The 12653-nt window shown below is 53.4% G+C and overlaps 1 protein-coding gene and 1 long non-coding RNA gene across 2 annotated transcripts; one reads left to right on the top strand and one right to left on the bottom strand.

Moving 5' to 3' along the window:
- Positions 1-2281: 2281 nt before the first annotated feature.
- Positions 2282-4458, bottom strand: DDIT4 (DNA damage inducible transcript 4). Its single transcript, XM_038534284.1, has 3 exons — positions 4297-4458; positions 3915-4173; positions 2282-3628 (listed from the first exon to the last, which is right to left on the bottom strand). Exons 2-3 carry the CDS (start codon positions 4111-4113, stop codon positions 3135-3137), a joined length of 693 nt encoding a protein of 230 aa, XP_038390212.1. The 5' UTR covers positions 4114-4173; positions 4297-4458; the 3' UTR covers positions 2282-3134.
- Positions 4459-4798: 340 nt separating this feature from the next.
- LOC111095478 lies at positions 4799-5916 on the top strand. Its single transcript, XR_005357939.1, has 2 exons — positions 4799-5052; positions 5443-5916. It is a non-coding gene; the product is annotated as an uncharacterized LOC111095478 (long non-coding RNA).
- Positions 5917-12653: the final 6737 nt, after the last annotated feature.

The raw sequence follows: 12653 nt of genomic DNA, 5'->3' as shown, positions 1-12653 counted from the left end.
GACCTGTAACTAAAGAGGGGGAGTTGTAGAGGGTATGGGGGGGCCATCAGCCTGGATAGGGCAAGTAGGGCCCAGTAGCAAAGGTCTTGAAAGGCAGACAGTGGAATTTGACAAGAGGGAGCTATTGTAGGTTCTAGAGTAGTATCCTCATGAGTTGGAAAATAGAAATAAAAGAAGTGGTCAGTACAAAGTTTGTAAGCCAAAGGGAACAATTTCTGGAAGCATTTTCCAAAGCTGGGTTTTATCTGTAAGTCTGTAAGTTTCATTAGCTTTCAGTCTAAGCAGCAAAGGAGGCTTTCCTATCTTCCTGTCTTCTCTTCAAGAGCCCAATACCTGAGACAGAGCTCCCTGCCGCAGCTTAGGAGGCGGCCAGCTACCCCTGGCCCCAACACCCGGGGGCCTTTCTGCCCTCCTGGGGGACATTTTCAAGCTTGGTGATGAGGAAAGTCAGTCTGGTCAGGAGATGGCGACTCAGCGGTGCTCTCTTGGGAGTCCAAGCTTTCCTCTGGCCTCGTCTGACCATCTAAGAAAAGGAGCCAAGGGGATCCCTGGGTGGCGCAGCGGTTTGGCGCCTGCCTTTGGCCCAGGGCGCGATCCTGGAGACCCGGGATCGAATCCCACGTCGGGCTCCCGGTGCATGGAGCCTGCTTCTCCCTCTGCCTGTGTCTCTGTGCCTCTCTCTCTCTCTGTGACTATCATAAATAAATAAAAATTTAAAAAAAAAAAAAAAAAAAAAAGAAAAGGAGCCAAGTGTGCTCACGGCCTGCGGTCTTGGAGAGGAGATCATGCTTACCCTGCCCTCCAGTTCTTGCCTCTAAATACCAACAAGACGATCTTGGAGCTTGACATGGTTGTTTCCCTCACTCTTCTTTTGGGGCAACAGACATACAGCTGTGAGCGTTGGTGCCGACCTTAATTCCCGAGGAAGTGTGCCCAGAGGCTCCCCAGAGGCTGAGCGCCCTTCACCCCCAGCTCCCACCCTCCTGATGGGGCTGAGAGTGGACAAGATCAGCCACCATCAGAAGATGGTCGTTCAAGGCCTGGGGCCTGTGTTTACTAGCCTGTGAAACATTACTAACCCGCGTCCCACCCAGCCCTCACAGGGTGCCTATTAGGAGGACGTGCTTAGAAAATGAGGGTGAGGGCTCCCCTAAAACTGCTCTGGGCACCTTCTCATTTATTATCAGCATTTTCACATCTAGTTCTAACCCAAGTGCATTCATTTTGGGGAGCAGTTCACTCAGTTCCACCAAAGAGATGCAAGTCTTCGAAACCAGCCAAGTTTCGGACCCAGTGTCAGTACTGCTGGGGGGAAATGCAGATTCCTGGGGCCCTGCCCCAAGGGGGACACAGCCAGAATCTCTGCCCGAGCCCAGAGATCTGCATTTTAACCCGGGCCCCACACACTCAAGGGGAAGAACTACTGTTGTAACGTTGGGTAAACAGGACCTGCCTGGGACCAGGAAGAGAAACAAGGGAGATAACAGCTCTCCAAAGGCCAGAGTGGGAGATCTGCCCTCCCCCGACGGGCACAGGGAGGGAGAAGTGGAAGGGCCTTGGCCTTCATCTGGCCCAACCCCAGCTCCACTGATAAGGAAATTGGGGCCCAGAGAGCACAATGAGTCCAAGTCACCCAAGGAATCCATGCGGGCGGGCCTGCAGTCCCCTTGCTCTGCGTGTGTTTGTGTGTGTGTTGTTCATTCTGCACCTGCCAGGGCCACACCTCCTCCTCCCAGTAGCAGGTCATGCTCCTGGGAGCCCAAGATTCCTTGTCTAGTAAAAGGCTGGGACTAACTCCATTTCTTGGTACTCCTGCTCCTTAGTCTTTGCCATTCAGAGAACAATTTTGTCATTTTCATGACTGCATGACAGGTGGAACTGTGACTTTTATTCGCAGAAAGAAAGAAAAGTCTCTTCTAGTCCATCTAGTTCCTATGAATGCCTTGGGCTCAGGGACCCCTGTAGCCAGACCTTCCAACCCAGGGCAACCAGGTGAGCTCTCCCTACTGGGACTCGGGCTCAGTGGGAGGTCTGACTCACTCTTCACCTTCCAGGGCTTTCCAGTGCTTTCCCCTGGTAGCATCAGCCCGCACAGAGCCAAGGGCGCCAGGGTTCTTGGCACAGGCGGCACACAATCCACATACCTCCATTACCAGGCTGGCAGGCAGCCCCGGAAAAGGACACAGAAACACACAGGTGGACCTGAGTCTGATGAAACTTGCCTCTTACCAGCACCCATCCCCCCTCCTTTTATTTCACAGCACTCGAGAAGACTCAACCATTTTAACAAACACTTTTTTTTATTAGAAAAGTAAAAAATATTGCATAGGTCTTAATACTTGAACATCAAGTGTATTCATGAACAGCGAGTATCTTCATGTAAACAGTTCTAGATGGAAGACCCAGATGGCACTCCTTGGGGGGGAGGGGTTCCAGCCCCCACCCCACTCAGCCCCATCCCCTCACAGCTCAACTCCTCAGCACACATTGGGGGATGGGCAAACGCAGCTCCCAGGTGTATTTTTTTCTTCAAGTGTCAAAGATCCCCAAGTGATCCCAACACCCACCCCTTCCTCCTCTTACATTCATGCGTCTGTAAGATAGCTGCCTAGGACAGGTCAGTAGTGAAGCTCTGATCAAAAAACAAAACAAAAGATACAAAAACAAAGAACACATCTGGCCCCTTGAGACCATGAAATACACGAACTACCTTGACCTCCCCCCTCCCACCAGGGCCGCTACCAGGAGCACACACCCCCTTGCAAAGGCCAGTGCAGCCCAGCTGCTCACCTGGCTCTGTCACACCACTGTCCTCTTAACTGTCAGTAACAATAAAAATAATAAAGTACATGCTACATACAGATCCAGCCAGAAGCCCGGTTGGCCCCTAGGCCTTTGTTTCATGCTACAGTACTGAGGGGCACATACCCCCAGCTGGGAGCCACCTGCACATCTCTGGGAGCTTCCATGGAAACGCGATGTGCCCCACCACCTCCACCCTCCTCCCCTCAGGTGGCTGTCGTCAGTTTTCAAACGATAGGCCTCAGTCCCTCGGCTCCTGCGTGCCCATGTCCACCTCAAAAGTTCAGTCGTCCCTGCCGTGGGGACAGGGTCGGCACCCCCCGGACCCGAGTTCAACACTCCTCGATGAGCAGCTGCTCCGAGCTGTACAGCTTCTTCTTGATGACTCGGAAGCCCGTGCTCAGCGTCAGGGACTGGCTGAAGCCGGGGACGAACGACGAGTTGGCGGAGCTGAACAGCCCCTGGATCTTGGGCCAGAGGCGGGAGTCCAGGCGCAGCACGAGGGTCAGCTGGAAGGTGGGCACCAGGCTGGGGTCGAGGGCCAGCTGGCCGACGTTATGGCAGCTCTTGCCTTGCTCTACGCAGACGTCCAGCAGCGCCCCCCGCAGGCCGCACGGCTCGCTGTAGGCCAGGCGCAGCAGCTCCTTGCCCACCTGGCTCACCAGCTGGCCGGGCATCAGCAGGCGCGCAGGGCGCCGCGAGCCCAGCCGCGCCTGGGACAGGCTCTCCTGCAGCAGCTGCATCAGGTTGGCACACAAGTGCTCATCCTCGGGGTCGCTGAGCAGCTCGAAGTCGGGCAGGGACACCCCATCCAGGTACGCCGAGTCTGCAAGGGAGAGCGCACGCGAGAGGGCTGTGAGAGCAGCTCCAAAAGGGGGAGGTGCTGCTCCGTTAAGAGAGCAGCACCCCGGCCCCCTCCTGCCTCCGTCGCTGCCCCGCACCCGGCCCCCAAGCTCCAGTCCCCGTCCTCCAGCCCGCCGCCCGCCCGTCCGCAACCAGGGCTCCGACGGGGTAGGAGCCAAGGCGGCGCTGACCCCTTCCAGAGCGGGGCCTTCCCACCTCCCCGGCCCCCCTCGAGTCGAGCCCGAGCCCGGTCCCGGCCCACGGCTTACCTTCCTCCGGCCCGAAGCCACTGTTGCTGCTGTCCAGGGACTCGCAGTCCGAGCTCTCCAGGCTCGCGCAGCGGCCAAGCCCCTCTTCCCGGGCCGCCGACCCCCAGGCTGAGCGCGGCGGCTGATCGGGGGTGGGGGTTCGGGGCAAGGACGACGAGGAGGAGGACGACGACGAGAAGCGATCCCAAAGGCTAGGCATGATGGGGACGGCCGCCAGGGCGTTTGCAGAGACGCTCCGGATGCGGGACCGCAGAAAACGCTGTAAGACACGAGGGGCACGGACCCGGCGTCAGGCTGGGGGCTGGACCAGCCTCAGAGCCCCGGGACCCGCAGGGCCGAGGCCTTCCCACCGAGGGACCGGCACACACAAAGGGACACTTACCAGCTAGCTCCGTCGGCGAGAACTGCTAGGACAAGTGCGTCCTGCCGCTTGAATGGGTGCGCGAACTGGTCCCAACCCCCGAGCGCCGCCCAGGCCTGTCCCTTCCACCCACCCGCACCTCCCCCTCGGCCAGCCGCGGTCCCTAGCACCCGGGCCGAGAGGCCTATAAGGACTAGTGCGGGGAGGCCACGCCCCCTCGGCGCCGCGGCCCAATCCCGGCCCGGGAGTGTGGCTCCCCTCAGCCAATGGGCTCGGGGCGCACGTTCGCAACGTTCTCTCCTGCCCGGTGACAGCGGCCTGGCCCCGCCCCCGCTGAGCCCCAGAACGCTCCCGGCCGAACCCCGAGCCGCAGCCACGCCCCCTTTCTGGAAGGGATCCGCGGCGGCTGCAGCTGCCAAGGTCCCCGAGGGCGCTCGCGGCAGGGGAGGATCAAGGAAAGACTTGTTTATTATAGGGTCCTGTTGCTGGGGGAGGGGGTAGCCGTGACCGAGCCGGGGGACAGCCAGGGGAGCCTGCCGGGGGGCGGCGGGCCGGGAGAACGGCTGCCCCCGCGTCCGGGGGCCTGCAGCTGCGGGCTCTAGTAAGCGCTCGGTGGATGCTCGGGCGCGGGGAGCAGACGTTAACCCGGCAGGCCCTCGCGCACGTACCCCACGCCAACCCGGCCTTGCAGAGGGTCGAAAGTGGGGGTGGGGTCCGGGTCCAGCCGGGGCAGCTCGGGACGCCGAGCCCGGTCCTCCTTGCAGCCCCACCCGCCTGGTAACTCTGCAGCCCCAGGGGGTGGATTAATGGGGGAGGCCCGTGCCCCGCCTGCCCCCCGTCCCCAAATGCTTCCAAGGAGAGGGCTTGGGGATGGTGGCTGGGACAGGGATGTTGGGCTCGGGTTCCTAGCGCCTAGACTTGGGGTGGAGAACGGGCACCCAAACCAGACGGACACACGGACCTTCAGCGGGTCCTACAAACCGACCGCTCTGCGGGGGAGGCACCCCCGCCGGCCGTGCGGGCGAGTCCCGGGCGTCTGCCGGGTCCTAGCGCCCCTCCCTTCAGCGTGCTTTGTGTAAAAGACCCGGGGAGTTGCATCAGGACCAAGGACCTAGATCTCCGGAAAAGTCCGGGAGTGCAATGGCCATCCCGTGTTTCGTCATTCAGGCGGTGCCACAGGAAATCTGGCCTGCCGGCGGTGCTCCCAGACAAAATGATTGCTGAGGGTGGGAGGAGGCCCGGACGACTCGACCTTTACGTCTTTAAATGCTTATCACTACGGGACACTGGGATCCGGATAGAAGAGGGAACCAAATTTACATCAGACGCTCCCACACTAAGAGCCTAACCAGATCCGACCAGCGGGCCTCGCCTCGGGGGGGCGGGCTTGCACGTGACAGATGACACTTGCTGGAGGTCGGGCCCCTGCCATCCCCACCCCCTCTTAATTAAAAAAAAAAAAAAAAAAGCTGACCCTTGGGCCTTTCGAACAAACCACGACCTGAGCTAGAAAGGACGAGAATTCAAGCCCAGCACCCCATCCCCATTTTCCAGATGGGAGAACCGCCTCTGGAGACACATTTATGGATAAAAAAATGAGGGGAATCAGATTAGAAGATAGCGTTAAGACTGCTGCCCAGTGAGATAGCCTCTTAGCTGCTGGGGCACTGAAGGCCTGGAACACTGGCCCTTTCTTCCTGTCCTCAGCTCCAGTCACTTGCTGGGAGCCTTAAAGACCCCAGGGTCAGGGCGGTTAGGAGAAGTGCTTGGAGGGCTGGTGGCAGATGACATTCTTTTGAAATCACCCTTTACTTAGGTGAGGTGATCCGAGAGATGTGTCTTTTTGTCAGGGGAACAGAAGATCAGGGAATGAATCTGTCACAGTACCGTTGGCTTTTCCCACCAAGCCAACTGGGCTGGGGACACCCGAGACAGGAGATAGATTTTGGGTGTTTTTCTTTTGCTTCTCTCTCTCTGGCAAAAATAAAAAAAGGAAATATTTCAGTGGCATACTAAGAAAAATAGAAGGTTTTTTTAAAAAGTGGATATTCATAAGCAAAAGAATCCAGAGCCAGTGTGGAGAGCTAAGTTCTCTAGGAAGCGTTCATATTCAATAAACACCATCATGAAGTAGTGTGCTAAGCACCTTTCTTTTATTCACTGTCTCATTCTGTTAATAAAACCATTTTTTCCCAAATGAGAAGGGCTGTGTTAATGGGCACTGAGTAATTTTGTTTCTTTTCAAAATAAGTCCATTAATGTTGTCTCATTGTGTTTTTAAAAAGCGATGGAAAAAAAGACCAGCAGCTTTAACCCTGGAGGTTTTTCCCAGAGCAGGAGGGAGTGGGCTACAGGATGAGGATAAAGTCACCTGCTAGGAGACCTGGCTGAGGTCTGTCTGGAAAGGCTCTAAACAGCCTTCCCCCTGACACTCTTCACCTCTGTGAAGGAGGGGGCAAAGCCCCATACCATTGTCTGCCAGGAGAACCTTTGGACCTAGACAAGGGATTTCTTAACTGTTAGCCACTCTGTGGAGTCAGGGTGAAGGGCATTGTTTCGTAGTGTGAGTTGAAGGATGGGATCCCTTCCACCTGGCTGGGGCTGGAAAGACTTCATTACCACCTCACACACCCCTTCCCACATTGAAGCAGATGGGGAAGGTGGGAAACACCTAAAATTGGGGAAGCTCCTAAGGAGGAGGCAGCTCTGTCTCTAGCCTCTGAGCCAGGCCTCTTCAGAGACCTCAGAGATCCTATAAACCCTGCCTTTGGTGTGCTTCTCTTTCCCTACTACTCCCCTTTGGCCTAAGCTGGCTGCAGGTCAGACTTGCCTGAACATGTCCTGCCTGCAGCCGTGGAGACCCAGCTCTGGCATCTCTGCCTCCGAGAAGCCTTCCCCAGCACACCCACCTGAACCTTCCCATCCCTTAGGTGCCCCTCCTCATGTCATGTCATCCTTATACCCTGTGCATATCTCTGTTACTATTTCCACTTTACTCTTCCCATTGGACTATGAGCTTAACTTCCAGTGGACAGCACATAGTAAAGGCCCAGTGAATATTCCTCGGATGAACAGATGAATGAATAAAGCAAGAAGGTGAATTTTCCCAGAATTACAGACCTACATCTAGATACCCAGGATCTAGGTGGGCCTCTTGGGTGGGCCTTTGGAAGACCTGGATGCTACCTTTCTATTCCCCTTCTGGCAAGGGCTACCAAGAGCCTTAGGTGTATCTGAACCTTTCCTGCCCACCCGCCCTCAACTCGGGGCTGGGAGTGGGTAATCTTTTTTTTTTCTTAAAGATTTGTATTTATTTATTCATGAGAGACACAGAGAGAGAGAGAGAGAGAGAGAGGCAGAGACACAGGCAGAGACAGAAGCAGACCCCATGCTGGGAGTCCGATGCAGGACTCCATTCCAGGACCCAAAGATCACATCCCGGGCTGAGGGCAGACGCTTAGTCCCTGAGCCACCCAGGCATCCCAGGAGTGGGGAATCTTTTATTTTATTTTATTTTTTTAATTTTTTTTTTTATTTATTTATGATAGTCACAGAGAGAGAGAGAGAGAGGCAGAGACACAGGCAGAGGGAGAAGCAGGCTCCATGCACCGGGAGCCCGATGTGGGATTCGATCTAGGGTCTCCCGGATGGCGCCCTGGGCCAAAGGCAGGCGCCAAACCGCTGCGCCACCCAGGGATCCCGTGGGGAATCTTTTAAAGTACTTAGTACTCCACCTTCACATGCCTCCGAATACTTTTAAGAACATTTTTTGAGATAAAATTCACATATAAAGTTAATGTTAAAGTGAACAATTCAGGGATCCCTGGGTGGCGCAGCGGTTTGGCGCCTGCCTTTGGCCCAGGGCGCGATCCTGGAGACCCGGGATCGAATCCCACGTCGGGCTCTCGGTGCATGGAGCCTGCTTCTCCCTCTGCCTGTGTCTCTGCCTCTCTCTCTCTCTCTCTGTGTGACTATCATAAATAAATAAAAATTAAAAAAAAAAACTTAAAAAAAAAAAAAGTGAACAATTCAATAACATTCAGTACAGTCCCCATGTTGTGCCACCACCACCTCTGATTCCAAAACATCTTTATTATCCCAAAGGAGACCCCAGACCCAAGCCCACAGTCATTCTCCTAAAAATACTATTGGAGCAGGGCTACTCTTTTGCACAACTCCAGAGGGCACCATTCCCATTCAGACCCGTGCATTTGCATATGTCTTCTGGGGAATTGTGCTCTAGGGATTACTGCTCACATAGACACAATGTGCAACATGGAATTGGCATCAAGACAACCCCGGTGGGGAGACTGGCTGAAATCTTGAGCAGGAGTGGCCTAGTGTCACGTCCTGAATGACTCAGGCCTCTGGAGCTAGTAACCAGGCCCCATGTCCCAATCTCTGTGGCCAGGGCCCTGACCACGCAGACACTGCCTCTTCCTGGGCTCTGCTCTGTTCCCAAGGGACCTGGACCCACCACAGCCTGCAACTGAAAGTCAATGAGCACTCGCTCCTGGCCTTCTGCCTCTCCCTGTCCAGCACATGGTTCCCAGGGCCTCAGTCTGGCAAATCACCCCAGTCAAGTTTGGGGAGTTAAACCAGATCTTGGGGTGGGAGCCCTAAAATTCAAGATGGGAACCCCTGAAGGCCAACGAGCTTGCCTGCAAGGTTGTGCTTGGGCGCTTTCGCAGTTCTTTGGAAACATCTCATTGAGGGTAGTGGAGGTGGCAGGAGGAGCCAGTTGGTCAGGGCAGTGGGGAGAGGGTGGAGTGGTGTGGTAGGAGGTGGGGACAATGCAGCCAGCAAAAGTGTTCCCAGGACTTCTGTGGCTTTTTTACTTGAAAAACAACAAACAACTTTGTCAAAATAGCAAGATCATAATGCACCTGGTTTACTAGGAGGGTTGTGTAAAGCTGTTGACAGCCCAGGGCTTCAGATAGGATTTTGATTGTGCTGTAGAAGGGAGACAGAAAAACTCAGTGGGGAATCTTTTTGCAAATGGAGCTACTTGTAAAATGGAAATACTAACAATACATTGTATTGTGTGGGCTTTGGAAGAAAATGTTTTAAAGCCGTATTTTCTACTTACACCCTGAGGAATGAAGATAGTGCCATTCTACAGATGAAGAAATTGAGGCCCAGAGTGAGAGTCCAGCCATTTTAATCGATGACTTTCAAGCCCAACTTACAATTAGAATCACCTGAGGAGTTTGTAACCATAGATTCCCACCTCCTCAACCCCCATTTTGATTTGGTAGGTCTGCAAGGGGCCCTTTTGTACAACAGTTCTCTGGGAGATTTTTTTTGTTGTTGTTTAAGATTTGATATTTTAAGCAATCTCTACGCTCAGTGTGGGGCTCAAACCCACAACTGCGAGATCAAGAGTCACTTGCTCTACTGACTGAGCCAGCCAGGCACCCTTCATGCTCTGTTTTAGTTGAGATGTCTGCTGACCTCTCAGAAAGAAAGGTAGGTCCTCGAAGGAACACTAGGTTGGCTGTCCAGCCTCTCAAAGGGCCTGCCTGTGGGGTGGGGGTGGGGGTGGGTACGGGGCAGGTGAGGTGGCATGCGGCTGTGCAGACTAAGCCCATACATGACCATGGTGAGCTCACAGCCAGCCACTTCTGGGAATCCTACATTTCACGAGTCATTTCCCCAGGGAGTAGGGCAAGGGCAGAGGGGACCCCACAAAGGGCTGGCTCAGTAAACCACCATGACAAAAGATGGGGGTTTTGAGAGGTTGAGGATCCGGACAGACCTCCCTTTACTCTGGTGGGGGTGAAAGGCACAGAGGCTTACCAGACTTGCACTGCTCCACCATCTTGTTTCCCACACAGCCAGAGTGGTCAAGCGAATTGTCCTAAGGGCCCAGCCAGACTCCAGGACACTGGCTCTGTCCTCACTAACCCACCCCAATGCCTCCCAGGAAGGAATTCCAGCAGCTTCCCAGGATCCTTCTCCAACCCCAGCTTCTTAACCCTTATGAGGAAAGACAGCAATGAGGAGGAGGGAAGGGAAGGCAACACCCCTCTCCAGTTAGTACCTGAGGCCCAGGCTAAATGGCTCTTCTTTTTCTTCTTCTTCTTTTTTTTTTTTAATATTTTATTTATTCATGAGAGACACACAGAGAGAGGCAGAGACACAGAAGGAGAAGCAGGCTCCCTGCAGGGAGCCCAGTGTGGGACCGGGATCATGCCCTGAGCCAAAGGCAGACACTCAACTGCTGAGCCACCCAGGCGTCCCTAAATGGCTCTTGATTTCTAAAGCAAGTCCGGATCTTGTGAGGGGACAGGAGACACCTGACCTGAGTTCAGGTTATTTGACCTCTAAGGATGAATAGAGTTCTGGGCTGTGACCAGAAGCAGTTTCTGGGAAGCATGTTTTTGAATTCTGGTGTTTGGGTTTTTTTTTTTTTTCTTCTTCAAAATAATGCAACCTTACGTTCTATCTGTAATTTCTATGACTTTACAATTTATCTGTGTTCATTTTAGTAGCAAACTTTATTTACTCAGAGGGGGAAGGGTTGAGGAAGAGAGAATCCCCAACAGGCTTCACAACCTGCACAGAGCCCCACGCAGGGTTCGATCTCACAACCCTGAGAGCCTGACCTGAGCTGAAATCAAGAGTCAGGCGCTTAACCAATTGAGCCCCCCCAGAGGCTCCTATTTATTTAATTTTTAAGTAACCTCTGCCTCCAATGTGGAACTCAAACTCCTGACTCCAAGATCAAGAGTCACATGTTCTACCAACTGAGCCAGCCAGGTGCTCCTAGTAGCAAACTTTTAAGTCACTAGTTCAATGCCTTCATTTCTCCCTTCCCTTCCCCGAAACCAATCAACCCCTCAAGAAAACCTTTTAATAAAAATAAAAAAAGACACACACACACACACACACACACACACACACACACACACACAAGACACACTGTGACTATCCGGTGGCTTCATGTAGTGTTGGGATTTTCATACCCCAGTTTTGAAAACCCACAACTAGAGGATCTCAAAGGCCTCTTCAACTTCCACAAGGATTATAATGAAGGAAAAATCATGGGAGTTCCATGGGGCTGCTTTTCTAAAAATCCCAGGCCTGGCCTGTAGGGGGACAGACCATCTGGAAGAGGCCTGCCCAGGAAGGTAGGAGCAGACTTTCCAGGTCCAGCCCTTTCAGTGTTCTTGCCTTTGGAGGGTTTCCAATTGCCATATATCAAAAGGGAGGCAGGGGTCACAGTGGGTTTGTTCATCCAGCTGGGGGTGGGATGAGGGTGACAAGGATGATCAGGAGCTGCCACAGTGGGGACGGCCTGAATCCAGGCTCACAGCAAAAATGAGCTCACTTATTTTACTTTTTCAGAGAGAAGAGACCAGGAGGGCTGTCTAGCCTCTGGGTACCCCAAGGGGCTGGAGTGAGTAGGATTGGATTAAGAGGGCTCAGCAGAGAGGGGGAGTCGGCCCTCTCACTGTCAAGAATTCTTGTGTCAGTGGAATGAACCTTAAAATTCTTGAATGTTAGGGCCAGCAGGCCCCCAAGGAGCACCTCCCCCCAGCCCTCCCACCTGCCCACTTTATGGACAAGGAACTGAGCTGGAGGGTGAGGAGCCTTATGCGGTGTCCACCATCTCCCACTGTCCTGGAAGTTAGGCCTCACTTAATCTTCAGGAACTTTCTTTTCTCAGGCTTACACCACTTCCTCACTCCTTTCTAAGCCTATAATCTCACTCAGAAGTGTTTTTTATAAAAAAAAAAAATTTAAAAAATTAAAAAAAATAAAAAAAAGAAGTGTTTTTTATCTCCCAGTGGCTTTAGTAGCTGGGAAAGGCTTGGGAAATTCAGGTCTATGCAGAAGGCAGCTGCCCAGGGTCTACTAGGCCTTTTTTTCTGAAATTCCTTGGCTGACAGGTGATTGGGAACTGTCGGTTCTACCTGGCAATTTTGCCACCAGCCCACAAAAATCTGTGACCTTTCTGGAGCTTTTTATGATTTTAAAAACATTTCCATGTTCTTTAGTATTTTCATACCACTGTCAATAAAAATAAAATGTGTATGGTGTAGGCAAGGCAGGGCAGTGTCATTTTACAGGTAAGAAACCTGAGGTTCACATAGGTGCCACGACTTGCCTAAGGTCATACAGTCATCAGGTTGGAGCTGTGACTCTAGATCTAGGCTCATTTCCGTGATTCCACGCCATCGGCAGGCTTAGCTGTGAGCCAAAGGGGACCGTACAGCTGGAAATGTGGGGCAGCCCATGTTGGCGAGCGGTGGTATAGAACTGATAGAGCGAACACCTGGGGCTGCTACGGAGTTGTTAACAAAAACTTTCTCCCCTGGTCTGGTCCCTGTTTTATCTGATCTGGTTCTTTCTCCCTCGCAGAATTCAGCAAG

The sequence above is a fragment of the Canis lupus genome, chromosome 4 (assembly GCF_011100685.1).
Source record: "Canis lupus familiaris isolate Mischka breed German Shepherd chromosome 4, alternate assembly UU_Cfam_GSD_1.0, whole genome shotgun sequence".
NCBI classification, from domain to species: Eukaryota; Metazoa; Chordata; class Mammalia; order Carnivora; family Canidae; genus Canis; species Canis lupus.
The sequence above is the reverse complement of the archived record's forward strand: the minus strand, read 5'-3'. Positions and strand labels throughout refer to the sequence as shown.